The 26,698-nt window shown below is 48.0% G+C and overlaps 2 protein-coding genes across 12 annotated transcripts in view; both read right to left on the bottom strand.

The window, feature by feature from the left end:
- Nucleotides 1–6,469, bottom strand: part of RAVER2 (ribonucleoprotein, PTB binding 2) — a 30,555-nt gene extending 24,086 nt beyond the window's left edge. For 10 of the 11 annotated variants that reach the window (XR_011152587.1, XM_069023619.1, XM_069023625.1 and 7 more), the window contains exon 1: nt 3,950–4,123. Coding sequence is in view for 10 of the 11 variants with exons in the window: in XM_069023619.1 (XP_068879720.1) it covers nt 3,950–4,105 (156 nt within the window). In the remaining variant the exon portion in view is untranslated. Of the gene's footprint in view, nt 1–3,949; nt 4,124–6,402 lie in introns of those variants that run through there. The other variant, XM_069023626.1, reaches the window with a different exon arrangement.
- Nucleotides 6,470–12,997: 6,528 nt separating this feature from the next.
- CACHD1 (cache domain containing 1) overlaps nt 12,998–26,698 on the bottom strand; it is an 89,700-nt gene continuing 75,999 nt past the window's right edge. The window contains exons 17-27 of the mRNA XM_069023615.1: nt 25,116–25,238; nt 23,159–23,258; nt 22,942–23,058; nt 21,559–21,719; nt 20,861–20,947; nt 20,561–20,677; nt 19,846–19,997; nt 19,324–19,485; nt 18,315–18,392; nt 17,370–17,471; nt 12,998–15,065 (exon numbers count right to left, since the gene is read on the bottom strand). Coding sequence (XP_068879716.1) covers nt 14,827–15,065; nt 17,370–17,471; nt 18,315–18,392; nt 19,324–19,485; nt 19,846–19,997; nt 20,561–20,677; nt 20,861–20,947; nt 21,559–21,719; nt 22,942–23,058; nt 23,159–23,258; nt 25,116–25,238 — 1,438 coding nt within the window. The 3' untranslated portion in view covers nt 12,998–14,826. The remainder of the gene's footprint in view (nt 15,066–17,369; nt 17,472–18,314; nt 18,393–19,323; nt 19,486–19,845; nt 19,998–20,560; nt 20,678–20,860; nt 20,948–21,558; nt 21,720–22,941; nt 23,059–23,158; nt 23,259–25,115; nt 25,239–26,698) is intronic.

Below are 26,698 nucleotides of genomic sequence, written 5' to 3'. Positions count from 1 at the left end.
AGAGTCTGCTGATTGTGTCCCAGTGATGAGCCACTGCCCCTATGGAAGTTCATCAGCCATAAATATGGAGCCACTAACAGTGAAAAAACAACAAATTGGGGGAAACCAAAATCAATTATTGTAATCCATTGGGGTAATTACAGAAAAAATCCAAAAGAAACAGAAGTTGACACCAATGTCCTGGTTTGGGATGGGACAGAATTAATTTTGTTCTTACTGGTTCAGTGCTGTGTTTTGACTTTAGGATGAGACTAATGTTCATAACAGGGGGATGTTTCAGTTGTTGCTAAGCAGAGCTTACTCTGAGCCAAGGATTCTCCAGTTTCCCATGCACAGGTGCATGGAATGCCAGGAGGGAGCAGAGCCAGGACAGCCAAAGGGATATTCCACACCACAGAATGCCAGTATATAAACTGGGAGCAGCTGGCATCAGTCAGTGGGTGCTGAGCAACTCTGCTGGACATCACTTGTTCCTCTTGGGTTTAATTCCTCTCTTGCTCCTTTTCATTACAAATAGTATTATTAGTCTTATATTAATTTTAGTTATGTTTTATTTTACTTCAATAATTAAACTATTCTTAACTCCCAAGCTTTACTTTTCCCCTGATTCTCCTCAGCACCAGAGCAGTGAAGAAATGAAAAAGTGGCTGGGTAGTGCTTATTTGCTGACTGGGGTAAAACCAATACAAACTCCTTTTTAGTTAGGTACAACTTCACTTCCATTCTGCTCATCCCGAAGTTCTGGCATCTGTTTACCAGAAAAGGAGAGAGGAAGGTGTTACTTCCTTCCCTCCCTCTGCTCAGAGCAGTCCTCCTGCCTCCAGAACACTGGGAGCAGTTTTAGGATAGTTCCAAAGCCCTTCTGGTTGCAATTTCTGCTCTTACAACATCCCATGGGACCATGTTCCTTGTGCTGGAATGGATGATTGATCAGGGCTGGTGGCTCAGGGAGATGCACACACAACAAGGCAATCCAAGAGACCTCCAGCCAAGAGATCCCTGATCCATTGCCAAGCACTGATTACAATAAAAGGCATCACTACAACCACGCTCACTTTTAAGTCTCTTGGCAAAGATTCTTCCTCCAAACATCAGGCTTACCACAACACCACATCAGAGGCCATTCATGCTAACAAGAACAGACTCACTATCTGATATTCTTCAAAAGGACTGACACCAAGGGGACAATCTTTCTGCAGAATATCCCATATCACTGCCCTGCCCTAAAGAAGCCACAAAATGACTGCTCTGCTAAGAGCACACAGCACTTCCCCACTCCTGCAGAAGAACTGGAACTGGAGGAGTTGATCTGCCAAGGCTGCAGGAGGAGAGTGGGTCACTGCTCTGAGCAGGTATCCCAGTGAAGCTCCATGGAGAAACAGGGAAGCCTCTTGTGACCCTCCACACAGCCTGCTCCAGTCTCAGCACTGAATTCTGCTTTTAAGACACAGTCACTGCTACAGATATCAAAGATCTGAAGGTTTGGAGAGGTCAGCAATAGCCCATGGCCATTTCTAGGTCATTATCACACCACACATTTGATACTGTGTTGGAGAATCCCATGAGGATGAATTTGGGGAATTACCTGGCAACTCTGGAAGAGTTCAACATTGATCAACTTGCCAACTGAACAGCAAATGGAGACTCTGCCTTCAAGAACAGTGAAGATGTAAAGATGTTTACCACAGATCTGCCACAAAAACCCCTTTCTCCATGGCTGTACTGAGAGAATTGCCTGAAAAAACATTGACCCTGCAGGTTTCTATTTGTAGGTTGAGCTCTGTTTCGTTTCTAAGACTGCAAACCTGTTTCTGGTTCAGAAACCTCATGGCTAAGAGACATTTCTTCTGTGGCCTCAAGAGTAATTTATTTTTTTAATTTAGTTTAACACAGGTGGGGCTCCAAAGGTAATCGAAGATTACAAGTACAGTAATAAAGTTAATATGTAGCTACAATTGGCAGAGGAATTATATTCGTTATATAACTTCATATTAAAAAAACAAGGTTTTTTTCTTACTTTTCTGACAAAACTGAGTATCTCCACCAAGCTCTCTCTATCAGCAGAACAGTCGTTTTTCACTTCAAAACTATTTTGGTAAATCTTGGCCTCACTCTTCACTTAACAACAAATGGCAGCAAAGCCAACACCCCAATGCTCAGAGATGAACAGTTACATTTATGAAAACCTATTTTGGGAGACTTGGCTGCATTTCAGTGATGTTCATCTCCCTCTTGACAGAGAATAAACTGGCCAGGTCAGAAATCTGATTTTACTTGGCTCACCCATTACTTCAAGGAGAAAACAGAAGACAGACCCGTGTTTGCCACGGGTGTTAAGTGGCAACAAGAAATGTTAAATTCCACAGTAATTCTGGAAATATATGACAGTCAAATACACAGGTAAGATTTAACGTGCCTGACCACAAACACACTTCTTTCCAAAACTGCTCCAGGACAGAAACTTTCTATAGCACAATTCTTCTGCCTTTATTACCAACACCAGTAGCTCAACAACGTTAAAAACTAAAATGACAACTTGTAAAGTGCATTTCAGGATCTGTACATGGTGTACAGGGCAACATTAGAACCTGACATATAAAAAAAAGGCATCTAAGTGCTGCTTTTAAGCCATCAAAACAAAAAGGCAAACTTCCAGAAAACTCCATGGCTGCCGAATTTGACCTTAATGTTGGTATTTCCCTGTAGCACACTCCGGCTGAGCAAGCACCGCCAAACTCAACAGGTTCCATACAGGTGAATTCCCACCTGGGAATTCATGGAGGACCTGCAGTGGGATCAAGGGACACAACTGGAGTGCCAGGGAGTGCTCCCGTCCTGGCCATCCACAGCAAGCATCTGGTGACACACCAGCAAAGCCCTCTCTGTCAACACCATCACTTCATGAAGAGACGACGAAGATTAGCAGCGTTCACCAAGTGTGAGTTTGCTATTGATCAGCTCATCAGGCTCCTATAAATAGAGGTGCCTAAAGCACCCTAACAAAGCTGTCATCTCTAAACTTTTAACCATCCCCGACCCCACTAGAGCAGGGCCAGACACACCGCGAGGCACGGCGTACGCGAGAACAAAACAGCCAGAAGTGCAGCGGCCAGCTGGGTGCTGCGGGTCGGATTACAGCGAGCGCTGAAAGAGCCTCTCCAAAATGAATAGTCCCTTTTTCTGCCGGAGTTATGCAGAAACTGAGAGCCTGCACGTGCTGCTCTTACCCGCAGGTAGTAAAACCACCTGTGCTTTACAGAGGGGGGAGGCAGACGAGGAGCAGAGCAGAACAAAAGCCGCAGTTACTTTTTTTAAAAATATACTTGTGCATCAAGTTGTGTGTTTGGAGCTGGTGAAGTGACTGTGCAGCTAAATCACCTCAGCATCTGACTCACAGTACTCGGTTGAAGAGTTCAGCGATCATCTCCTACCAAGAGCAGCAATTTGAGCGGAATTTTCCTAAACCACCGTCAGACTGCGGAAAACCGCTTTCCCTCGCTACGTCTGGCTCACCTCACAATAAAAGAAAAGCCAGCCTGGAAGCTTTTTAGCTCCGATTTCGCACCGAAAGCGGCTGTGCTGCAGTGCCCTACCTGTGCGCACACAGGTGCCGCCTCGCCGGCGGCGCTCCCGTTACCCGCTCACCCACACCGAGCCCCCGCCGAGCTCCCTCACGCCCCGGGGAGCGGTGCCCGGCCAGCCCGGCGTGGCCCCCGGTGAGGGCGCGGACGGGCGAGCCGGAGCCGCTCTCCGCAGGTAACAAAGCCGCCCCACGCAACCGGTGCCGTGCGAGGCAGCGCTGGGGGGAGGCAGCGCCCCGCGGCCGCCGAGCCCCGCGGGGGACCCGGGGCTGCCCCGCGCCTCCCTCCCCACCGCCGGCCCCTGCCTGAGGCGCGGGCGGGAGCGCGCCACGCCGCCGGGCGGCTGCGGGCAGCGCTGGCGGCCCTACCTGGCTGCTGCTCTCGGCCGGCAGGTTCCGCAGCAGGATCTTGCGGCGGTTGCCCAGCTCGCGGCGGGTGCTCGCCAGCCGCCTCGCCACCTCCTCGGCGCTCAGCGGCGGCGGCTCCGCGGGCAGCGCCGCGCCGCGCTCGGCTCCCGCCGCCATCTTGCAGCGCGCCGGGGACTGCGGGGGGAGCGCGACGCTGGGGCCGCCCCCGCCCTGCCCCGCCCGGGGGCAGCCTGAGGGAGCCCCCGGGCCCGGCCCCTCACGGCCGCCAGACCCCGGCCCCCGGAGGGACGCGGGGCAGCGGAGCGGGCTCGGCGGTGCTCCTAACGGAGCTCCAGGGGGTGTGTGGGATGAACGGGAACGCAGCGGCAATTTCACAAAACGGGCTAGGTTGGAAGGGACCACAGAGGGGCATCTGGTCCAAGCTCTCTGCTCCTGCAGGGTCATCCCAGAGCACATGGCACAGGATTGTGTCCAGACGGGGCTGGGATATTCCTGGTGAGGAGACTACACGCTCGCTGGACAATCTATCACCCGCACGGTGAAGAAGTTCTGCCTCCTGTGCAGGGGAATTCCTGGGATCAGGCCCTGCCCGTGGCTCTGGTGCCGCTGCCGGGCCCCGGAGCAGAGCCCGGGCCCTGCCCAGAGCCCTCCCTGCAGCCAGGGACACCCAGGGCTGAGGGCCCCTCTCAGCTGGGGCTCCTCTCGAGGCTGAGCAGCCCCGGCTCCCTCAGCCTGTGCTGGGCACGGAGCTGCTCCAGGCCCTTCCTCAGCTGCGCAGCCTCCGCCGGCCCCGCTCCAGGAGCTCCCTGGGCCTGCTGGGCTGAGGAGCCAGAGCTGGACACGGCACCCCAGAGGTGCCCCAGGGCTGGGCACAGGGGCAGGATCCCTCCCTGACCTGCTGGGAATGCTCTTCTGAAGATCCCATTGGCCTCTTGTCCCCCAGGACACTCTTCTGGCTCAGGGACAGCTTGTTGTCCACGAGCACTCTCAAGCCCTTCTCACTTCATCCCCACAATAATGCATCTCCAGAGAGATTTTTGGGAAGGATTTGAGTGCTCTGGAGGAGAGCTGTGGCTCTGTTGTGAGGGGAATTGCCCCAGGATCCATCCTGATGGAGGCCATGGCCAAGGCACTGTCCCTCTCCCTCACTGGGAGAGGGTCACCTCCTGCAGCAGGAATCATTCCCCAAATCCCCATCATTGCCACCTTCCCTGGATACAGATCCACCCAGAGAGACCGAAATACAGAACAGCAACAAAATAAAGCAAATCCCACAGACTGAATTAGGCTGGAGAAGACCTCTGAGGTCATCAAGTCCAACCTTTAATCCCAAGTGGACCCAAGAACTCCACTGGAGGTCAGCAGGCACAATGCCCCAGGATGATCTTGTCCTCATTTTATTCCTCATCAGAAATGTGGCAAACTAATCAAAATCCATGAAAATGGGTAAAACAGCACCTGGGTGCTGCACTGGTGACGTGGGGGATGGGCACAGGGCTGTGACCTGCCATAAAAAAGAGCCCAACCTCACAACAGAAGGACAGTATTCCAGGGAATCAATACAAAATACATTTCCACTTCCACGAAGTCTCTGTCCATAAAAACATTTCGCTCAGTCAACACCCACTTTAAAAAATAAAAGAGGTTGTCCTCTCGGAAAATCCATTTCTCCTCTAGCATAGTTCCTTGCAATGTCATTTACAACACAGTAAATTTAGCTCTTAACGTTGTCATCATTGCTATAAATGAGTGAAGAATAATTTAAATATTTGTAGCCATTTTTAGACACAAGGCCAACCACAAAGAACAGGCAAAAGAAAACCCAGACCTGAAACATAATAATCTTTAAAAGGAAATTTGAAGAACACTTGGAGTTAAATTGGGTGTATGTGATTAAATTCTTATCAGGAAAATCTAATTCTGATGGATAATTCTTGACTAGGTTTTAGGTGCCTTTTTAATTACCAGTTACATATTTTAAAACTCCACCAAATAAATGATTTTAGAAATTGCTTTAGCCCAAACTAAAACAAGAGTACAAAGTATCTTGGATTTTTGTTACTTCTAAAATTAATTTTAAAACTACAATAATCAAAGTACTTTGTCATTTATTATTTTAAAAACTGACAGCTGACAAGCTTCTGTTCAAGGGCTTCCTTTTCCCTAATGTTTTCTCAAAGAGGTAATCTTCCTACTTTTTCAATATTTACACTATTTTTAATAAATAAAATAATTGGAAATGAGAGGTGTGAAGGGTTCATCGATTATGGGATGTAAATTATTCTGGGATCATGAAAAAGGAACACTTTTCTCCTAAGAATACTGAAACACATAATATCTCCTCAAAAGTAATCACCAGATTAGGCTATTACAGATGAAATTACAGATCTGCTCAAACATCATAAAATTCAGTGATGCTAATGAAGGAATTCAAGCAGAGTAATTAACTTTACCATTAATTTTCCAGTCTGAAGATGGACACTACTTCACCTGTAACCACTGCTCATTAATCCTACCTACTGCCCTTACCTCCTCAAAAATTGCCTTTTTTGGGTCTTTTCTGATGGGCTGCAGGTGTCCTGAATTTAAGTCGTTCAAATTTAAAGTGCACTGCTGAATTAGTTCAGAAAGGAGCAGTTTGATGGCACAAACAAAATTCCCACAGTAAATAGTTCCAGAGAAGCTCTAGAAAATAGGAATCTATTCAGAGAATATATAAAATATCAGAGAAATAGGAAGTTTTTTCTTGGTTAGGGATAGATATTTAAAAGATTGTATTTTGTAGGTCAAAGTGTTCATCTTTTCCCCCCCTCAGTGTTCATGTCCAGGTGCTAACAGTCTCCCAAAAAAAGAGCTGTCCTAGGAGGAAGAGGATGCTGAGGCAAGGCATAAAGGTATTTCCTTAAGGAATTTCCTCCTGTTGAGTGCAGTCCATCCTTCTCCATGAAATATTTGTATGACTTTACTCAGACTCCTTTTCTGGAGCTTCCAAAGCAAACCCCTCCACGTTTATGCTTTGATCTAAGCACTCTCCAGTTTGCTAAAACACTTTCACTGGGTTTCAATATTGCTGCAAAAGCAAAAAGCATTATTAAAAAATAATAGAAAAATAATAGAACAGTCCAGTGTAACCTCAAGTGTAACTTCAGTTGTGCTGCTGCCCTGATAAACCACCTTGTACTAATTTAATTTAGTTCACTAAACTCCTTGCTAATTAAGAGTAATGTACCAACCACAGCAGTTGCATTTGCAGCTCTCCTAAAAAGATTAATTTCCCTGTGTTTCTGCAGCTTTGAAGCCCTACCAGCCATATCTATTTTATCATTTTTATGGAATGAGTGTGAATTAGAATTGTGTCACAAACATTCTTTTGGAATTACAGGTGCAGTCAGGTGTAATTGTCCAGGCTGGGAGGGTGAAGGGTGTCCAAGGTCCCTTCCAACCCAAACCAGTCCAGGATTCTGGGATTTCCTGTGATTCTACATTCAAAAGTACAAACAAGTTCGGATCTGTGCAGATAAAATGAAAGCCAAGACTGAGAACATCTGCTGGATGCAAGACCCACCTGATATTCCCAGGTATTTGAGACGTTGGGAATGTATCTGTGAGCTCTTTAGGTAAGTGATTGCTTAATGAAAGAGAAATTAAACAAATGTTTCCTGCAGGGGGGATGTGGAACCCATCAGTTGCTGCATATTCCATAAAATCACGGATTCCCATCACCACTCTATGTCAACACATCAACAGTACCATTCCCTTTTGTCCCTGCTGTTCTCACTGTTCCTGCTCCAGCTGCTCCTTTTGTTTGATTAAGACACTGAGATTTTGAATCCAAAAGATGCAGATTTAGTTTTCAACTCCAATAATTAGTTTGGTGATGATCACCTCACAAATACACATTGCATCCAAAATACACCAGAGGTGCCAAAAGGAGTTCCTTTATCCTGTTTTTTCCTACAAATTCCTATACTTTTGGCATTATCCATGCACCACTCCATTACATGCCCAAACTTGGGATGTTTCTTTACTCCTGTTCTTCCACCCAGGCACAAAAACTCTTCGCCAAACATTTTAAGTGGAACCTGCTGGCTGTGAATTTGCTGTAACCCTGCTCCTGAGTTTAGGAATGATGGATTATCTCAGGATCAGCCTGGTTAGCAGCTTCTCCTTGGTTCCAGTCTTTAACTCAGTGTCCTGCAAATAAATAGCAAAAAGGTGGGAGAGTTCAGAGCTATAACTTACACAGTGAGTAACTCCTCCAAGGAAATCGTTACTGGGCTGTGCTGTAATGGGCTATTTTGGGACCTGTGGTCTCTGCAGTAGAATTTCAAACCTTTGTTGCCCCGTGCATCATTAGATCTGTGTGGTTGTGTTTAAAGGCAGCAAAAAAAAAGGAGTAAATATTAAAATAAACACCACAAAGCAAAGCCAAGTTCTTGAATAATAACTGAGAACAAAGGAAAGTAAGATCAAGCAACTACAATTCTCCTCAATAAATGGCCCAGATATTCACAGGGGAACATCTGCAACACCTCCTGAATCAATGCCCTCCGTGCTTTAAATCACCATTCTTCCCACACAGGCTTTATTTTTCCTCATTCAGCTTCAAATTTAGTCATTACTTATTGGCACCATGTGCATTTTGGCAATTTTAGTATTAAAAAACATCCAAATGTTCCTTGGATTCCTGGCAAAAGCAGATCCAGCCCCACATTCCTACCAGGAGTATTTTTATTGGCCAGCTCATGAATGTGCTGCAAATGGGAATTCCAAATCATTCTGTCTCAAGATTCCCTAAAAAGACCAATTTTCTAGGAAGTGGAAACTGATAGTGATAATTCTCAGGGAATTATAAAATCATTTCCCACCAAAAAATAGGGAAATCATAATGTTGGGTGTAAAAGCATTCCACAGGGTAAATCCATACATCTCAATTACTGCTCCTTAGATCCTGCTAATTATAAATCAGGAGGAAATCTGCTGGGATTAACTGAGGAGCTGGGATGTTCTGGGAGGGTGCAGGCATGGGACCAGCAATTTGTTTGGATAAGATAAACCAGTCCATGGTTTCTCCCTGCCAGCAGAGGCTGGAATTTCCAACACCCCCACAATATTTTGTTCTTAAAAACGCTGTAACTTGTTACACATGGCAAAAACTTGTTCAATATGGAAAACTGGCCTAAAGGAGGTAAGGCAAGAGAAACATTCCCAAGAAGTTTATGAAGCTTTCAAATGTTCTGCCATTCAGTTATAAAGAGGTTTCCATAGGAACTGTCACCCAACATGCTGTGCCTGACTTCTCCATGTTCATGGAGAGTGAAAAAAATCCATCCCCTTCCTGTTTTCCAGGTTTCTTGGCTGAGGTTTTTTGCTTTGTTTATGGAGAACTTCTTGATCCAGCTGCAATAGAAATAAACCCATTATTAAGGAGTTATTACTATTATTTTGCAGCCATTAGATCATGTTAATTACTCAACCTTTAAGCTTGCATGTGATTTGCATATGTTATACCAAGAGAATGGATATTGGGAGCAACTTCATGGAAGTGTCAGAATGCTGGAGAAGTGAAAAGAAGGATATTAAACTCTCTGACTGCATTCCCAGTTTCCTGTTGCTGCTGCCAGCCCATCTTGGGGTGTCTGCCCAACTTCATTACCTCCAAGTGCAGTGGAAGGGTTTTAAAATTGGAAGAATCCATCAGTGTTGGCTGAAGTGGAAATCCTTGGCAGTCTGATGGATCGACTGGATTTAAGGAAAGCCACCAGTTTTGTCAGGACCTTGGCTGCCAACACCTTCCTGCACATTTTCCCTGCAAAATGCCTGTGAAAAATACTGACTTGGCAGTTTGGGAGGCTGTTCCCTTTATCCATGGAGTTGTTCCAGTGCCAGGTGAAGGTGGGGAGGAAAGATTCCTTCTGCCCTGTGCCCTTGGCCAAGAGATTCCCTTCCCTGCTGTCACTGCTGTTGTCCCAAGAGAGGCAATCCCAGCAGAGGGCACTTGCTCAGGCAGTGCTGAACTGGTGGATTTGCCAGTGCCAGCTCCAAAACCAACAACAAATGAGAGCAAACCAGGATTGCTCCTTCCCAGGGCAGCCCCAGCCACTGCTCCCAGCATGGAAACCAGCCCAGGGATCATTTTTTCCTCAGGATTTAGAAGAGGCCTCTGTGTGAGCTGAAGAAAACCTCCAGATCCAAGACATGTTCTGCCTCTGCCATCACATTCCCGCTCCTCTGCTCACAGCGTTGCTGTTCCAAAGGGATATCGACCTTCTCCTGAGGAGGAACCAGCAGTTCTTCTGAGCAAGGGCTGGCCCTCACCCCAGCTGTGTCTGGCACCTCACTAACGAGGCAGGGCTCAGAGAACTTCACTCTTGGACTGGAGTGTCCAAATTCCACTGCAGCCTTGGCTCCAGGAACGCTGGCTCTTCTGGGCCAAGGTCCTTCCGTGCTCAGCTCAGAGCACAAAGCACAAAATCATCACCTCTCATCAGCCCCAGGGCTGCCAGTCAGGAATATGAAATATTCCATGGCACTGAAGTTCCTTTTTCCCACTTAGGCTCCCTGGCACAGGGGGGTTTGTACAGCAGAACAATCCAATGGTTCCCGAGTTGACTGCTGCAGGAATTAATATTCCAAACATCACTGACAGCCCAGTGCAGGCTCCTTTGAAAATCCCAGCCATAGCTGGGAATCTCTTTTACAAACAACTGAAATGGGCAGCCAAGAGCTGGAACGCTGCAAATTAATCTTGGAACTCACTAACAGCCTTTTGGATTACCTGCACTCTCTCAGATCCAGGACTTTTGCATCCTATTTTTTATTCCCTTTTCCATATTTGCTGCCAGCTTACTCCCAGAGTTTTTCCTCTGACAAATCCACTTTCTGTCCTCTTGCCCATTTCTGGGTCACTTCACAGAATAAAGCCTTTGAGAGATCTCCCTTTGCCCAGTTATAGTCACAAGTCCTGCTGCATGTGAACGTCTCCTGAATTCCCATCCATCCTCTCTGCCCTTGCCAAGGGCAAGGATAAAGATAATATTTCATGGCTGAAGTGGCCTTATAAAAATGTTCATGGGCAAATTGTACCAGGCTTGTCTTTGCAAATCACACTTTTTAGCCAGGCAATAGCATAAATAAATTTTTAAAAATAATCTTAATGCATTTTCAATCAATATATTCTGCCCATAGAAACGCTTCTCCATGGTTCCTTGGATATAGGAAAAATCCATACACTTGGCAGATCTCAACTACTCCAAGCATCGAGTCAATTTAACATTACTGAACACAAACTAAAGGCAATGCTCATTTTCATTTTCAAAAACCTTTTTTTGTTGGGAGAACGAAAGAAAACCTGCAGGAAATTAATGCAACTATGATGAAAAAATGAAAGAAGTGGATAATTAATGGCCATAAAGTCTTATCAGTTTAGGGAAGGACGATCCGGGGTATAACTGCTCCTTTTATGATCTTGCTGCTCAGTCAACACAGTAAAATAATGATGGGGAGGGAAGGCCATGGCAGTACACAGGCAATAAAAATGAAGAGGTCTCATGCAGCTCCTTATAAACCCCAATCACATCCATTATCAGCAGTGTTATCTTTCCCAGCATCCCATTTATTCCTGCTGGGACAAGGTCAGTGTCAGCACTGGAAGCTGGGATTTGGCACACCTGCAAATCAGAGGTTTTTTTCTGTAATTACTTTTCACCAGCAAGTGCTCGGGCTCTTGCCATCACTTCAAGTTAAGCAGGGCTATGCAGACCCCTCAAATCAAGAACAGTCTGTATGTCCCAGAAAAAAAATGATGAAGCAGCAGCGAGGAGAAGCTCCTGAAAAGCTTTTAAGGCAAAAGCAAAAAGGGTTTGACTGCTGGGACTTCCAAGAGCTGTTCCAAGGTTCTGGAAGCTGCTGTGCTCCTGGCAGAGCTGCAACAGAACCCTGCAAGCACCTTCTGCTGGCATGGAAGCTGAAGAACCACCAAAAAACCTCTCCCCTGAAATAACACTGTAGCTCAAGTAATCAACATGATGACATTTTCCAATGTATGTGGTTATTAAGGATATTTCTGATACATTTTATCAAAAATGGTTTGTCCCAGGGTATTCCAAGCACCAGCGTAACTTTGGATTCCAAACTGGAAATGAATCAAGGCTGATACCCAGGGCATCAGCTGCAGAGCTCTGAGAGCACAAAGCAGAGGCTCAGTGGATTCCTGCAGTGCCTGGTCAGCAAAAAGCCTCCACCTAATCCTGCTCAAACACAGCACAACAGCAAGTCCAGAGCCACTGAGGTTTCAGGAGAGGATCAGGAGCATAAACCCCTGAAATTATTGGATTTGGTGACTCCAAGCAGTGGCTGACCACTTCCAGAAATGTCACTTCCCAAATAATGACCAACAAGCTAAAAAAAGGCCTTAGAACTTATATCAATACTGTCATTTACATTTAAGTTTAGATCTCTCAAGGCTGTTGATAAAACCATAGGAACTGGAGTGAATTTTCAGTCCTGTTCAGCCAGAGAAGCAAACTGAGGCAGAATCTTTTCAGTGCAGCCACTTCCCCACAGATCTATACTTATATACAGTTTATTTCACTAGAGATTTGAATTTTATACATAGTATAAAGGGGTATCCTGGTATCACACATATAGTTATTTTACTGTACTGTTTAAGAACCAATTTTTTACATAATACAGTATTAAGTACCATATTAATTAAAACAAGTGATTTTTTTTAAAAAAAACCCCTACATATAAATGGATGTTTATCATATGCACAGTGCAAGAACGGCTTGATACCATTGTAATCACAAAATGTGAATCTAAAATACAACACTGTGATTTAAAACTAATTGATAATTATGATGCCCTGCATTGTAGACATTGATTAATCTTTGTTTGAGTTACCAAGCAAGGTTAAAATTCCAGACAAACAGCAGCAGCTTCTCATTATGGTTTCAAGGTTTCTTCCACAGTAACCCAAGTTTTACAAAACACTGGTTTATCCCTACTTGTGGTCTAAGGAAACAGAAGAATGGCACAGATTCCATCTGTATGGGATTATCTGGTAACTAATGCTAAAGAAATTCTTTATTACTTCCACACAGGAATCCTTTAAGGATGAGTGAAGAGATAAAGATGGAGAGGCTTCTGGGCAGAATTTTAGTAACAGAGTACAGGATTTCTCCTCTGCAAATAGGAAGACAATACTGGAATAGAAATCAGGCTGTAATATTTACAGGAAACAAGTGTGGAAAAGAAAGCAATTCTAATGTAAACACCGAGGCAGAGAGGGCTTCTTCATTTTCCCTTTGCAGAGTGGGGCACTGGATGAAGGTCAGCTCCTAAAGAACAGCTGTTTTCCCAGGAAGAACCACTTCCCAGCACAGAATGCACGTGGTACTTGTTGAGAATCGCTAACAGGTTTTCTCCCCTCCCTCCCCCCAAAGTTTCAAGTTCAATAAATAGTAGAAAAATAATCCTTTACTTAAAAATCTTGAGATGCATTGTCCCAGGTCCTGCACAGCATTGTGGGAGCAGGGAGCTTTCCACCTGCAGAGAAGCCAGCAGCCTTCCCCTGCTCTGGCTGGCACTTCTGGACTCTCCAGCTGCAGATTCCTGCTCTTCCAGTTAAGGAAACCAAATCATCTCTGGCTCTTTACACTCTCTCCCTCCTCTTGGCTCAGCACAACAGGGCTCCAAACTCCAGCTGCTGGATAAACTCCCATCCCTGTTCCTGGAGGTCTAACGTGCCTCCTGCTCCATCTGTCTCCGTGTTTTGGCAGGTCCATTCATCAAGCACGTTTCCAGGCCAGAGCCAACCTTACATTTGTAAAAATGCAAAGCTCCGATGCCTCAGTTTGGTGGGGAAGCCCGTGAGGTTGTCCCTGGGGAGCAGCATAGTCCCCGTTGCTCCAGAGTGGTGGCTGTGGTGTCCTCAGTGCCAGCAGTGCCCAGGTGGTGGCTGTGGCATCCTCAGTGCCAGCAGTGCCCAGGTGGTGGCTGTGGTGTCCCTCAGCACTCAGCATCCACAGTGTGCACGGTGACAGCGGCCTGCAGGGGTGGCTGTTGTGTCCTCAGTGCCACAACCTGCAGGTGGTGGCTGTGGTGTCCTCAGTGCCAGCAGTGCCCAGGTGGTGGCTGTGATGTCCTCAGTGCCACAACCTGCAGGTGGTGGCTGTGGTGTCCTCAGCACTCAGCATCCACGGCGTGCACGGTGCCACAACCTGCAGGTGGTGGCTGTGGTGTCCTCAGTGCCAGCAGTGCCCAGGTGGTGGCTGTGATGTCCTCAGTGCCACAACCTGCAGGTGGTGGCTGTGGTGTCCTCAGCACTCAGCATCCACGGTGTGCACGGTGCCACAACCTGCAGGTGGTGGCTGTGGTGTCCTCAGTGCCAGCAGTGCCCAGGTAGTGGCTGTGATGTCCTCAGTGCCAGCAGTGCACAGGTGGTGGCTGTGATGTCCTCAGTGCCACAACCTGCAGGTGGTGGCTGTGGTGTCCTCAGTGCCAGCAGTGCCCAGGTAGTGGCTGTGATGTCCTCAGTGCCACAAACTGCAGGTTGTGGCTGTGGCATCCTCAGTGCCAGCAGTGCCCAGGTGCTGGCTGTGCTGTCCTCAGTGCCAGCAGTGCCCAGGTGGTGGCTGTGGCATCCTCAGTGCCAGCAGTGCCCAGGTGCTGGCTGTGCTGTCCTCAGTGCCAGCAGTGCCCAGGTGGTGGCTGTGGCATCCTCAGTGCCAGCAGTGCCCAGGTGCTGGCTGTGCTGTCCTCAGTGCCAGCAGTGCCCAGGTGCTGGCTGTGCTGTCCTCAGTGCCAGCAGTGCCCAGGTGCTGGCTGTGCTGTCCTCAGTGCCAGCAGTGCCCAGGTGCTGGCTGTGCTGTCCCTCAGCACTCAGCATCCACGGTGTGCACGGTGACAGCGGCCTGCAGGTGGTGGCTGTGGTGCAGGGTGGGGTGGTGCAGCCGGTAGTGGTGGAACTTGTGGCTCAGCAGCGCGGCCGTCTGCGGCGGCGTGTCCAGCTCCAGGTCCTCGTCGTGGGTGCCCACGTCCACGCCGGCCGAGAGCGGGTCGTTATTGCATGGGGGGTTCTCGCTGTCCTCCTGAGGGCTCATGGTGCTGTAGCCTGGGGAATAAACAGCAGCAGTGAGGCTGGATGCTCAGAATTCCCAGGGCTGGCTGGGCACCCTTCATGGAATCACACATAGGGTGCTTCGAGAGGGTGTAGAACAATTTTCTTTAATTAACAGAATAAAAACCCAACAAACTCATCCTCTCCTGTACGTCCGTAATGGATCCTTTTCCCTGCCACCACCCCTGGGGACCTGTGGTTTGTGCCTCCCCAAGGAGTAACAACACCCACGTGTTCAACAGTTTGTAACAATGGAATTGCTGGCATTGATTTCAAACCAAAACATAAAAAATACCACCCCCAAAATATCTGTTAAGATATAAACCTGGATTTTTAGACAGTAAATAGGTGGGATCCACTTCTGGTACCTCTATTCCTACCACCTACATCTTTCTGGGAAGGATTCCCAGTTATTGTATCTGGAAGCAGCAAAATTTCTTCACAATCACCATGCTGTATTTTATTTTTCAAAGGATGAGAGCACCTGTTTGCAAAACCCAAGCATGTGTGTTTAATGCTGGTGAGCTTCCCACAGTTAACAAAATCCATGGGATGCACCTGGGAAGGGTTTCACACAGCAGCTCCAGTTACCAGAGGGTACTGACACTTCCACTGAGCTCACACACATGGAGCAATTAGCTCAAGGCTCTCTTTTGGCTGAAATATCTGCTACTGGAGTCTGGGGAGTTAAGATCCAGATCAGGAGTGATGAGACATCACATTCCCTGGGATATCCTACAGAAATGGTGTCACTGGGAAGCCAGCTAGCAGCCCTTGCCTTCCCAGTGAGGAATCCATCTCCTAACAGATCCCTTGGAGATGTTTTGTCCCTTGCCTTGGAAGCAGGTGCTCCAGTTCCTGGGACATTTGGATTTATCCAAACCAGCTGTTCCCACTCAGACCAGGCTGCAGGGCAAACAACTCCACCTCAGCATTCTAAATGCCAAACCAAATGAAATGTGAAAGGAAAAAGATCTTGCTTTAATTGGAAAATAAATCCTTCTCAAAAAACAAGGCCTAAAGGCTGAGGAAGCACTGGTGCTCCTGAGCATCTCGGTCAGGTTTTCAGCTGGAGACACCTAAAAGGAGGGTGGTAAAAACAGCAGCTGAGTCCCCAGAGCTGCCTCCCATTTCCCATGCTCTGAGTCACAGCTTGGAGCTGGCATGGAGGAATTGGGGAAGAAGCCTGGGCAGCCCTTTGAAGAAGATGGAATTACAGAAACTAAAAATAGCAGTGCACATTCCAGATGGAGGTAGACATCTCCCCTGCTAACCCAGGATGACTAAAAGATGGGAAGGATTTGCTGGGACTGCAAGAAAAGGAGCAGAGGGAGCATTAATCTGGCAAATCTGCCTCAGCACAGGTAATCTCACCCCAAATCCAGGGTAATTCCTCCTAGAGCAAGATTGTCTAGGAGACATCTGTTCATCCACATTCCAAGGCCTTGGCCTTTGGGTTTCCTGTCCCAATTCCATTAGTGCAACCAGTGCCTTAGTGCTGGGCCAGGTCTGCTGTAAGGTCCCCAGCCTTGCAGAGCTAACAGCTTGCAGACTGCCTTGTCTAGCCCTCCTCCTCTTCATTTCCTAATAAATTAAGCCTCCTCATGAGTCAACAGCATTACATCCTTCTAGCAGCTTTCCAGATTTAAGGAGATTTAGTCTCAGGGCAGGGGAGACACATCCCAACCCCCTGAGCCTAATGGGGACCAGCATTTGCTTAAAGGTGCTGGAAGATCACAGAATCCCACAATGGCTTGGGTTGGAAGGGACATTAAAGATGATCCCATTCTACCCCTGCCATAGGCAGGGACACCTTCCACTGTCCCAGGCTGCTCCAAGCCCTGCCCAACCTGGCCTGGGACACTGCCAGGGATCTAGGGGCAGCCACAGCTGCTCTGGGTACCCTGTGCCAGGGCCTCACCCCCTTCACAGAGAATTTCTTTCTAATATTTAATCTATCCTACTCCCTTTCAGTGTGAAGCCATTCCCCTGTCACTCCAGTATTCTCTTTTCCTGGTCTCCAGCCCAACCCTCCCCTGGCCCAGCTCCAGCCATTCCCTGGATGCTGTCCCTGTCACAGGGAGCAGAGATCAGCGCTGCCCCTCAGGACGATGCTGAGGACCCCCAGCAAGGTCTCCCCTCAGAACAAACCAAGTCAGAACTATCCAACAGCAACGCAAGAAGGGGAAAAGCTTTTTGTTTGGCTTTAGTTGTGGCCACCTTATCTACAAGGAGCCAGATTCCTGTAGGAAAACGAGTCCCCCAGTCCTCACAGGGACCGCAGGGCCCAGGACTCACCGTGGTCGCTCTCGGTGCCGGAGCGGCCCCAGTAGCGGCGCCGGCGCTCGGGGCTGTGCGCGTGCCGCTCGATCACCGCCGCGATGAACCGCGTGTTGCTGACTGCGAGACACAAAACCAACCTCAGAGCAGCGCCTCACTGAGCCCCACGGCAGCAGGAGCAGCCTCCTGCAGCCCAGCCAACACCTCTGCTTCAAAGGGCACTGCCCAGCCACAGAGGAGGAGCAGAGCTGGGGTTTAAATGGGGAACCTGGGCCGTGCCAGTGCCGAGGATCCCACGGCAGCACTGCAAGCTGACTGCGAAGGGAACAAAAAGGGACATGGGGAAGCAGTAGATGCAAGCCATGAAGCTCAGATATGCTTTTTCTCCATCTGTGAGTGCTGATACAGCTTGAAATCTTGAGTATTGTATTAGTGAGGGCCCAGGGACTTGGTCTGACTCTGGAGCTCCCCTGGAGTCTGGGTGCACCAGCTCAACCTACAGCACACCAGGATCATGCAAAGTGCCATTTTTATTGGATGGCAAAGAACTAAAGGCATCCCAAATCCATGCAAAGAAGATTTACTGCCATGTTTGCTGACCATACTTGCCAGCCTCGGCTTCTGCGTTCCAAGGCTGAACAAGGGGAAGAGTTTTCCATACCCTGTGCTGTCCCAGTGGCCATTTTAAAGCTGATCAGAGCTATTTCCAGAAGTGCTCATGACAGGGGTTGTGAGGGGCAAAACTCCTCCACGTCTAATGGAGAATTATCTTTTAAAAGTGAAAAGTATCATTTTTCAGCATGAGACTGAAGGTGCACTGAATGTTTGAACTAAAACATTGCTCTGTCATTTTCTACAGCTAATCAGCACAGGGCCTCCTCACATATTCGAATCTAGGGTATTAAAAACCAAATGGCTGATTTAATCTCACAGTTTTTCACAGCACAGTGGTTTGGTACTTACTGATTCCTCTGTCTTCATGGCTGTCATCGTCCCTCTCGTCCCTATCGTTTTCCAGGTTGGACATACGCACTGACATTTCTACACAGTGTTACAAACAGAAAAACACAGCTGGTGAGAGAAGTTCTGCATCATCTTACTGCCAGCTGTCACCCCAGTAAGAGAGTGGAAGCACTTTGTGTTACTGGTCTGAGCTGGGGCCACTCTTCTTCCAACATCTTTGGGGCTGGGATACCAGGAAAATGCCTCATCCCACCTCCCCCTGAAAGGGACTCACTTTAAAGTTCTGAAGGAACTGATTTAAAACAGAGCTGGGGGATGACCAAATATAGAGGCAATTAGCTCTGATCACACTGAAATTCACAAAATTAATTAATTTGGGTTGGAGAGGGCCTTAAAGCCCATCTTGTTCCACCCTTGCCATGGGCAGGGGACACCTTCCACTATCCCAGGTTGCTCCAACCTGGCCTGGAACACTTCCAGGGAGGTGTTCTCACCTCTGGATCTTTATCTTTCTACCAGTATCCCTTCTCCCAGCACAGTTTTGCCTCTCAGGCTTCAGTGGTTTCGTCCCTCTGTGCACAGACATTCCATGAACATCACATGGACCAGAACCAGGAAACACAAGTGAAAAAAGCCACATCCCAAACCCAAAGCAAAAGGGGGTGAAAAGTGTGTCACTCCCAGCAGCTGCACAAAATAAACACATGATGGATCTGCTGGGCCGAACTGCAGAAAGCTGGGATTAGTGGCTGAGCTCTGGCAAAGCTTAGCTTATCTCCCTCTGGGTCTGGGCAGGCTCCCTGGGCAGCAGCAGCTCTGGCTGTACCCAGGAGAGGGCAGCAAGACACAGCCCCTGCGCCAGGCCCGGCTCCCCACAGCTCCAAACCGGAATAAAACCGGGGAAGCGCTGCCACAAAACCGAGGGGAGAGCTTTGGGGTTGCTTTTCCTTTGGGTTTTGTTGGGTTTTTTCATCCCCACGCTGTTATTGAGTCCCTGAGCTGAGCTCACCCTGCGCGGCCAGCGGGGACATGTGCTGGTGGCTGCGGCGGTGGATCTGGTGCCGGTACGCGTACACGGCCAGCACCAGCACCATGATGCAGCCCATGATGCCTCCAGCCACAGGGCCCACCGGGGCACTCTTGATCATGTTCAGGGTGATCACTTCATCTCCTAAGGCAAAAGGGATAAAGCAGAGGGAGAACAACACCGTAAATGCTCTGCAGGAAGGGTTAAATCAACAACATGGAACATGGAGAGGCTCTGCAAGGATTTCTGGATGCGTGACTGCGCTCACTGGGAATAGGAGAAGGAATTCAGAGAGGGTGCATCTTAAAAGACAGGAATGTGGAGTTACACTCAGCTCCACATCAGGGTTTTCCAACAGGTAACGTTCACCACCTCCTTCCTGCCTGGCACACTCCTTATGCTGATTTAGCACCAGGCTAAGAGGCAAACGTTATGTGCAGAACCTCCTGCATGTTCAGGAACACAAGCAGCCAAAGCAGCACCTGCTCAGAAAGGCTGAGTTACCTATTGCTCCCAAGTCATCCACATAGGGACTCTTGGCTCCCACGATGCCACCAAAACATTCCTTCTGAGGGGCACAGTAGGACTTGTCCAGGTGGGTCTTCCCATCGCTGTCCACCATGCACCACTCGCAGTCCAGCACTCCAAAGCAATCCCTGCACAGGAGGATCCAAAGAAGACACGGTTACTTTCCAGTTCAACAGCTCTCCTTTGCAAAGCTCAGTCTGCTTTAGAACCACGAGACAGAGTGAGGCCAAAATCATCTGCAAACCCTCAAGTACATGAGTTTAGCCAGAAAAAATTCCATGGAAGTGCTCAAGTACCACAAGGGAAATTATACAGGGAAGCTGCATTTCCAGCATCCATTTTCCAACTCTGTCTATTTTGGCTTTTTCCTGAATCACTCAGCCTGAGCAAAGGGAGAATCCTACTTGTAACTCCTCCAATAAGGCATTTCTCAGTGTGGTGAAGTCTGGCTGCAGTTCCAGCCTTTCTCTGCAGCTTTTGGAAGACGGAAGAAAGGATTTGGGAAGTCTGGTCAGAATGGAGACTGCTCATTATGAGCAAAAATGAGCCCTCCATGCCAGGAGCAGAACCTCATTCTGGCATTATACTTTTTTCCCCTAATTTTTTTCCTTTAAAACACGTAAGAAAGAACTATTTCCATTGGATTATTTCCACAAGAGTGTATTCTGAGGGGTGGGGAAGGCCACCTTACCCACTCTCTGTCCTCTGGTTGCACTGGGTGTTGATGCACTGTGGGAGTGCATCCTGCAGGCTGGGATCGATGGCCGTGAAAGTCATCGGCTCCTGATGCACCTCACAGCTCGGATTCCTGCATCGCAGCAAAGAGTAAAGCTGTGTGTTACACAAGCACCCAAAGCACAATCAATTACAATAATCTTCACCTACTGCACGTCATCTGTTTAATTGTACTAAAAATTCTGCCTATCAGGTCCCCTGCAGCTCAGCAGGACAAACAGGGATTTATTTGCTCCTGCAGTGTCCTGCCTCTCACCTGCTCTCGGCGTTGGTCAGGTTCCCAGTGCACTCGTTCACCTCCAGTGGGCACTCACAGGGACACTCACACTCGTTCTGTTCCATCCTGCAGGCAGGAAACACATGGAAAACCCTTCAGACACCACCATATTTTAAGCCCCAGTGCAGCTCTGGAGCAGCAGTTCCCATGGAAGAGGCTGTCCGGAGACTCTGCTCCTTCCCCAGGAACAGGGAGTGCTCTGTCCTGCACCAGGACTGAGGGTGACATCATGACAGAGCCTCTGTTACCCATCCCTGGAATTCCAAAAGCAGGCAATCCCTCAGATCTAGATGTAAGGATCCTTCCTGGCAGTGCCACAAACACGTCAGGATGGTGTGGGCAAAACCTCCAGGATCCCCTCAGTGAAAAGCCACCAATCCATGGCAAACCGTGGGAATTCATATGCCAGAAGAAAGGGGCTCACTCACAGGTTACTGCCCCTGAGACACTGAATCACTCAGTGTCCTTCAGCATTACCTGCCCAAACTCCCCTGGGTTAAACACTGACAACCCAGCAGACACCCAAGTCCCTGCAGCTCTCACAGGGAGCACAGGCAGAGCAACCCTTTGATTTTCCCTGATTTTGCGCTGAATTACCTCAAGAACTGGTTTTGTTCTGATAAAGCCCAAACCAAGGAAGAGGGAGGGCGTGTCCCAGCCCACCCCCAGCCTGTCACCTGTGGCAGTTGAGGCACAGCCTGTCCACCATGCTGCAGGCACAGAAGGCCAGCGAGTCGCACGTCTCGTTGACGATTCCCACGAAGGCGTTGGTGCCCGGGATCCTCGTCAGCCTGTACTTGGAGCAGTGACTGCCGTGCACGAGGTTGGTCAGGTCACCCTGGGGAAAAACAAGGGGTCAGTGGTGTAAAGTGTTGTTTTAGGGAGCTGAAGACTCTTCCCCTTCCAAGGGATCCTACAGAGCTGTGGGGACAGCAATTCACAGCAGTGCTGCCCTCACAAAACAGAGGCTGATTAAGGGGTGGGTGAGTTTTGCTTCCAGGACACTTGTGGGTGAAAAGACTTTGCTGAAGACAGAAAGGAATAGGCTTAGCTTGTGAAAATGAGGACATGTGGCAGCAGAGGTGACATTTCACTCCTTCCCATCGCTCGCTGACCCGTCCCCACTGTGCCAGCCCTCAGTGACCTCCACAGAGGCTCTGATGGGAGCCACTGCCACGGGCTGGAAACTTCCTGAGCCTTGAAAAAAGCCACCACAGCAATGCCCAGCTCCTGCAGACTCCTTCCTGATTCCTTTTTACAAGTTTCTGCTCCGTCCTACACAATTTCCTTCCCAGTATCACACTTCCCACTTGGCATTCCAAGTGTGAGGAAAATGTTTAAGCCAACCTGACATATATCAATGTATTCTGATGTGACTTGCAAATATTTTTGAATCATTTCCCACCTTCTCCTCCTAGTAATAATTGAAAAGTAGTATTTCAAGAGCAGCTTCTCCCACAGAGTGTAACAGCTTTGGAATCATTCTGGAGGGACTTGGCCAGGGTGGATCTGTGGCTCTGTGAGGGATGACAGCCCCTGGTTTAGACTCCTCACAAGAGGGAGCTCCCACAGGATCCATGGGGGGCACAGAGTGTGCAGAACACCAGAGATTTCAGTCTCACAAATGGGAATGCTCACCAGTAAATGGATTTATTGGGACACCTAAAGATAAGTTACCAGAAACCTCACAGGAGGACTGGTCAGAGCTGGTCAGAGCTGGAGCCAGAGGTCAGCCCAGATCCAAAGCAACACATCCCAACCACGGCTGGACAATCCTCACCCAGAGACAGCAAACTGCCCTGCTTCCCTGATGCTGGCTGAGACCCTGCAGACAGCAGCCACGCTTGGCCAGGGATCACATCCATAACCCCTGGCTGTCAGGGGACTCTGTTTGTGCAGCCTGCTTTGTGTCTGGAGAGGGGAACGGAGGCCAATCCCCAAGGAAAGCTGGCTCCCAGCCCCGGCTGCTGAGCCTGGCAGGGACTTGTGCTTCCACCAAAAGAAACCCAGCTCAACCCAAGTACATTCAAAAGCAGAATTGGATAGAAACACGTGCTCACCACTAAGCTGGTGTTGAATTTATAGAAGCGCTGCACGGTCCTGTCGCTGAAGCTGTTGCAGAGGTTTTTCTTGACGAAGTTTGGGTGGTTCAGGATGTCGTTTGCCACCAGAGGCTCCTATGGGGGAAAGGCAGGAGTTGGTGCCTTTGGAATCGGCCACAAACAGCAGCTCAGGAATTAGAGATGATGGAAATAAGGCAAGGGAAAGCAGGCAGACCTTGTGTGTGATGTGCTGCTGCTCCACGGGCGCGTGGCCCTTGGGGTCGATGAGGGTTGGATGTGCCACCAGGTACCCCCTGTCCTCCATGATGAAGCACCTGCCCCCAAAAGCACAGCAAGAGCCTCCTGTTAGACCTCCTTGGGCTTCAGGGGAACAGGGGGAAATAAAACATAGTCCTAAAGGGCTTTTAAAGCTTTCCATTTAACAGGGCCATGAAACAAATTCCCTGCAAAATGTCCTTAAAGAATGTATCAGGTATTTCCCTGAAGCTTTTCCAGCTGTTCCTGCTCCAGAGAGCCGGGGCCATCAAGGAGCTGAAAACAGAGCTGATTAAAACCAGAAAGGAAAAGCCATCAGTGCATTGTCTGATTGGGGAAGAGCCAGAAATGAACAGAGCCTAATGAACTTGGAAAGATTTAATCGTTTATTAATTTGCTATGTGACTAATTAGAGAGATTTCACACTCTCCTTTAATGCCCGCCCCCTTCAGAATTCGATTTTAGGGGGGGATAAATCACTCTGGTTCCACTCTCAGCCCTCCTAAGCTTTCCTCTCCCTTTTCAGCTCTCCCCACGTCGGATCTGTGTCCCCACCCAGAATCCAGGGAGTTCAATCCATCCCATTTTCCCCCTCTCCCGTTTCCATGGCCACAGACGGCGGCGCTGGGGAAGGCACAGGAGCCCCGGCTCAGGGTGGCACCGACACCAGGGACTCGGTGGCCACAGAGGGGACACGGGGGAGGCTAAAACCCCACTTGATGTTCCCAAAAGCTCAGCAGGGTGGCAGCCACAGCACTGGCACAGCAGGAATCCGGCTGCATCTGAGTGGGATTCCCATGGGATGTGTCACACACCCCAGCAGCTCCGGAGGGAGCACAGAGCAGGGAAAGCCTCTGTGCTCTGTAAGGGTACAAAGGAGGCAGGAAAACTTGGACTTGGGATTTTTTTGGGGGGGGTTTTCCATTAGAAATACACGTAGGGATGTGGTGTTTGCTCTTCTTCCTGACAGAAAATCCTTAAGACAGATACACTAAAAAAAAACCCCAGAACCTGCATTTATGCAGAGACTGGAAACATTGGATCCAATTTCTACATCAGAACAGTCCAACACTGAACAATATCCTCAAAACTCATTTAGGGATTGCAGGAACAGAATAAAGCATCTGACCTTGCTGATTTTTAACCAGGAGGGAGCAATGCCATACCAGAAATCCTGATTTGTTTTTTTTTATATATACCACAAAATAGATAGAAAAATACCCAAACCAGGAAAGAACTTGGAGGATGACAGAAAACCACTTCCCTTCCCAAATTTAAGGTTTAAAAACAAACAAGGAACCAAGAGCAATGCCCAAACCATGTTATCAAGTTACTCCAGATCCAAACCAGATTTTATCCCACTCCCACAGGACTTTTCAAGAAAGGAACAATTAAGATACCCAGGGGTCTGACTGAAATTGGATACTCCAGATGAAATCTGAATTCTTCTGCCCAGGCTGTGCTATGGATTTCTGAGAAAAACATCCCAAAAGTGTCTTTTAATAATTGGAGTTAAAATAACTGAGGCCCTGTATCATTCTTACATGCTCACAGGAACTAAACAGGTAAAATTAAAACAAACAGAAGAACTGGGAAGTGTGGTCATTTAATAAAGAGTGGTTGTTTTACCCAGAATTTCAAAGAAGTCTAAATACAACCAAAAAAATCAAATCAAATCTGTTCTCTTCTGCTTTTGTAATCCTGCAGATTGTTTATTTAGCTGATGGCAGTTTCATCTGGAATAACAATAACATCCACATAATCTTTATGAGAAGGCCAAGCTCACTGGAAATCAGAGAACACGCACTGAAAGTAACAGAATCCTTGGATAAATGAAGTTGAGAACGACCTCTGGCTCATCTGGTTAAAGAAAATAAATAAATTATTTAGTTTGTGCCTGGCAGGAGCAGCTTTACCTGATTTTGTTGCCCCCATCTTGGTTACAAACTGGCAGCAGGTCCATGAGGACTTTGTAGAAATATCTGAGGGTGAAGTCGATGCCCATCACGGCCACGGAGTGTCCTGAGGACATCTGAGCACTGCAGAGAGGGGGCAAGGGAAAAGCTTTCAGGGTTGGAATAATAACAATAATAACAATAACAATAACAACAACAACAACAACAACAACAATAATAATAATAATAATAATAATAATAATAATAATAATAATAATTGTTATTATTATTATTTCATATTTTAGTCTGCCTCTTCTACAAGCAGCACAGGAGACAGCCCAGGAGTGGATCCCACCCTACACACACCCCCACCACCTACAGACATTTAATCCTGAGCAACAGAAATTAGGATTTAAAGTTCCACACCCACACAAACAAACAGAGGATGCAGCTCCTGCATTTCCAGCATCCCAACCCCCCCAGCTGGAAGGAGTTACCTGCACCCCTCCTCTTCTCAGCCCCCAGCAGGAGGAATGAATATGAAGGTGCCAGACTTTGAGCTAAATCCCTAAAACTCCAGAGTGTGGGAGAGATTATGAATGGCAGGCAGAAAATTGGAAGAAAAGAACATTTCTTAGGGTGAGTTATGAAAAGGATCCTGTGATGTGGTGGTGTGCAAGCAGCCTGAGGCTGCACTTTGTCCTTCCTCCATTCCTAACACCCCAGTTCTCCCAGTCTGCTCCCAGTTTGCTCCCTGCAGCACTGAGAGGGCACAGCCAGAGCAGTCCCCTCTCAGCCCTGCAGGACACACGAGGATCAGCTCGAGTCGCAGCGTGTGGGATTTGCATCCCTGTGGACCTTACACCTCTGACTCACTGCTCTTCAAAATCCACTTTTCTACATAATTTTATCTCCAAAGACAGGAATAAAAACGTTCAGGACAAGAAGATGTTGCAAGGCACAGCTGGACTGTACAAACAGAGCTCTGGCCACCCCTTCTCCATGGAAACCCAGCTCTGTTTACTGGGCTGAGGTTTGTTTGCTTTGAAAGAGGTGCAGCAGAGACGTAGTCAAGTCTCATTTGTAGACAGATAAATATAAATTCTAAAAACCTGCATTTAATTTACTGTTCACATTTCCTGGAGGAGGAATGGAAGGATGGCAGTGAAGCAGCACAGCCACATTTCATGTGTGACAAGGCATCAGGCTCTGAAGTTCTGCTCTGTCCTAACAGACATAAAGCCATTAGAAGACTGTAAATATTTTAGCTTCATTTTTAAGCATTAAATCCTTCTGCTTTGCTGATGCCAACTGCATTAAACCACATCAGGCATAAATCTTCTCTTCCCAGCCTCCAAAAGAAGAAATAAGATACACATAAAATGGGAATGAGAGGTGTCAGCTCTGGCTACACTGATGTGGGTGTTTAAACCCTCCCAGCGGTCCCTAATGCCAGAATTCCTGTTAACTCCACGGATTCCTCCCCACCCCTCTGGATTTTGAGCTCAGGCCTCTTTGGGGATTATAACCACATGTGACTATGAGCTTCAGAGGTCATATTTACCCAGGAATCACACTCACATCTGCCAAACTTTGTTTAACTG

This window comes from Aphelocoma coerulescens, chromosome 8, assembly GCF_041296385.1.
Source record: "Aphelocoma coerulescens isolate FSJ_1873_10779 chromosome 8, UR_Acoe_1.0, whole genome shotgun sequence".
In the NCBI taxonomy this organism is placed as follows: Eukaryota; Metazoa; Chordata; class Aves; order Passeriformes; family Corvidae; genus Aphelocoma; species Aphelocoma coerulescens.
The sequence above is the reverse complement of the archived record's forward strand: the minus strand, read 5'-3'. Positions and strand labels throughout refer to the sequence as shown.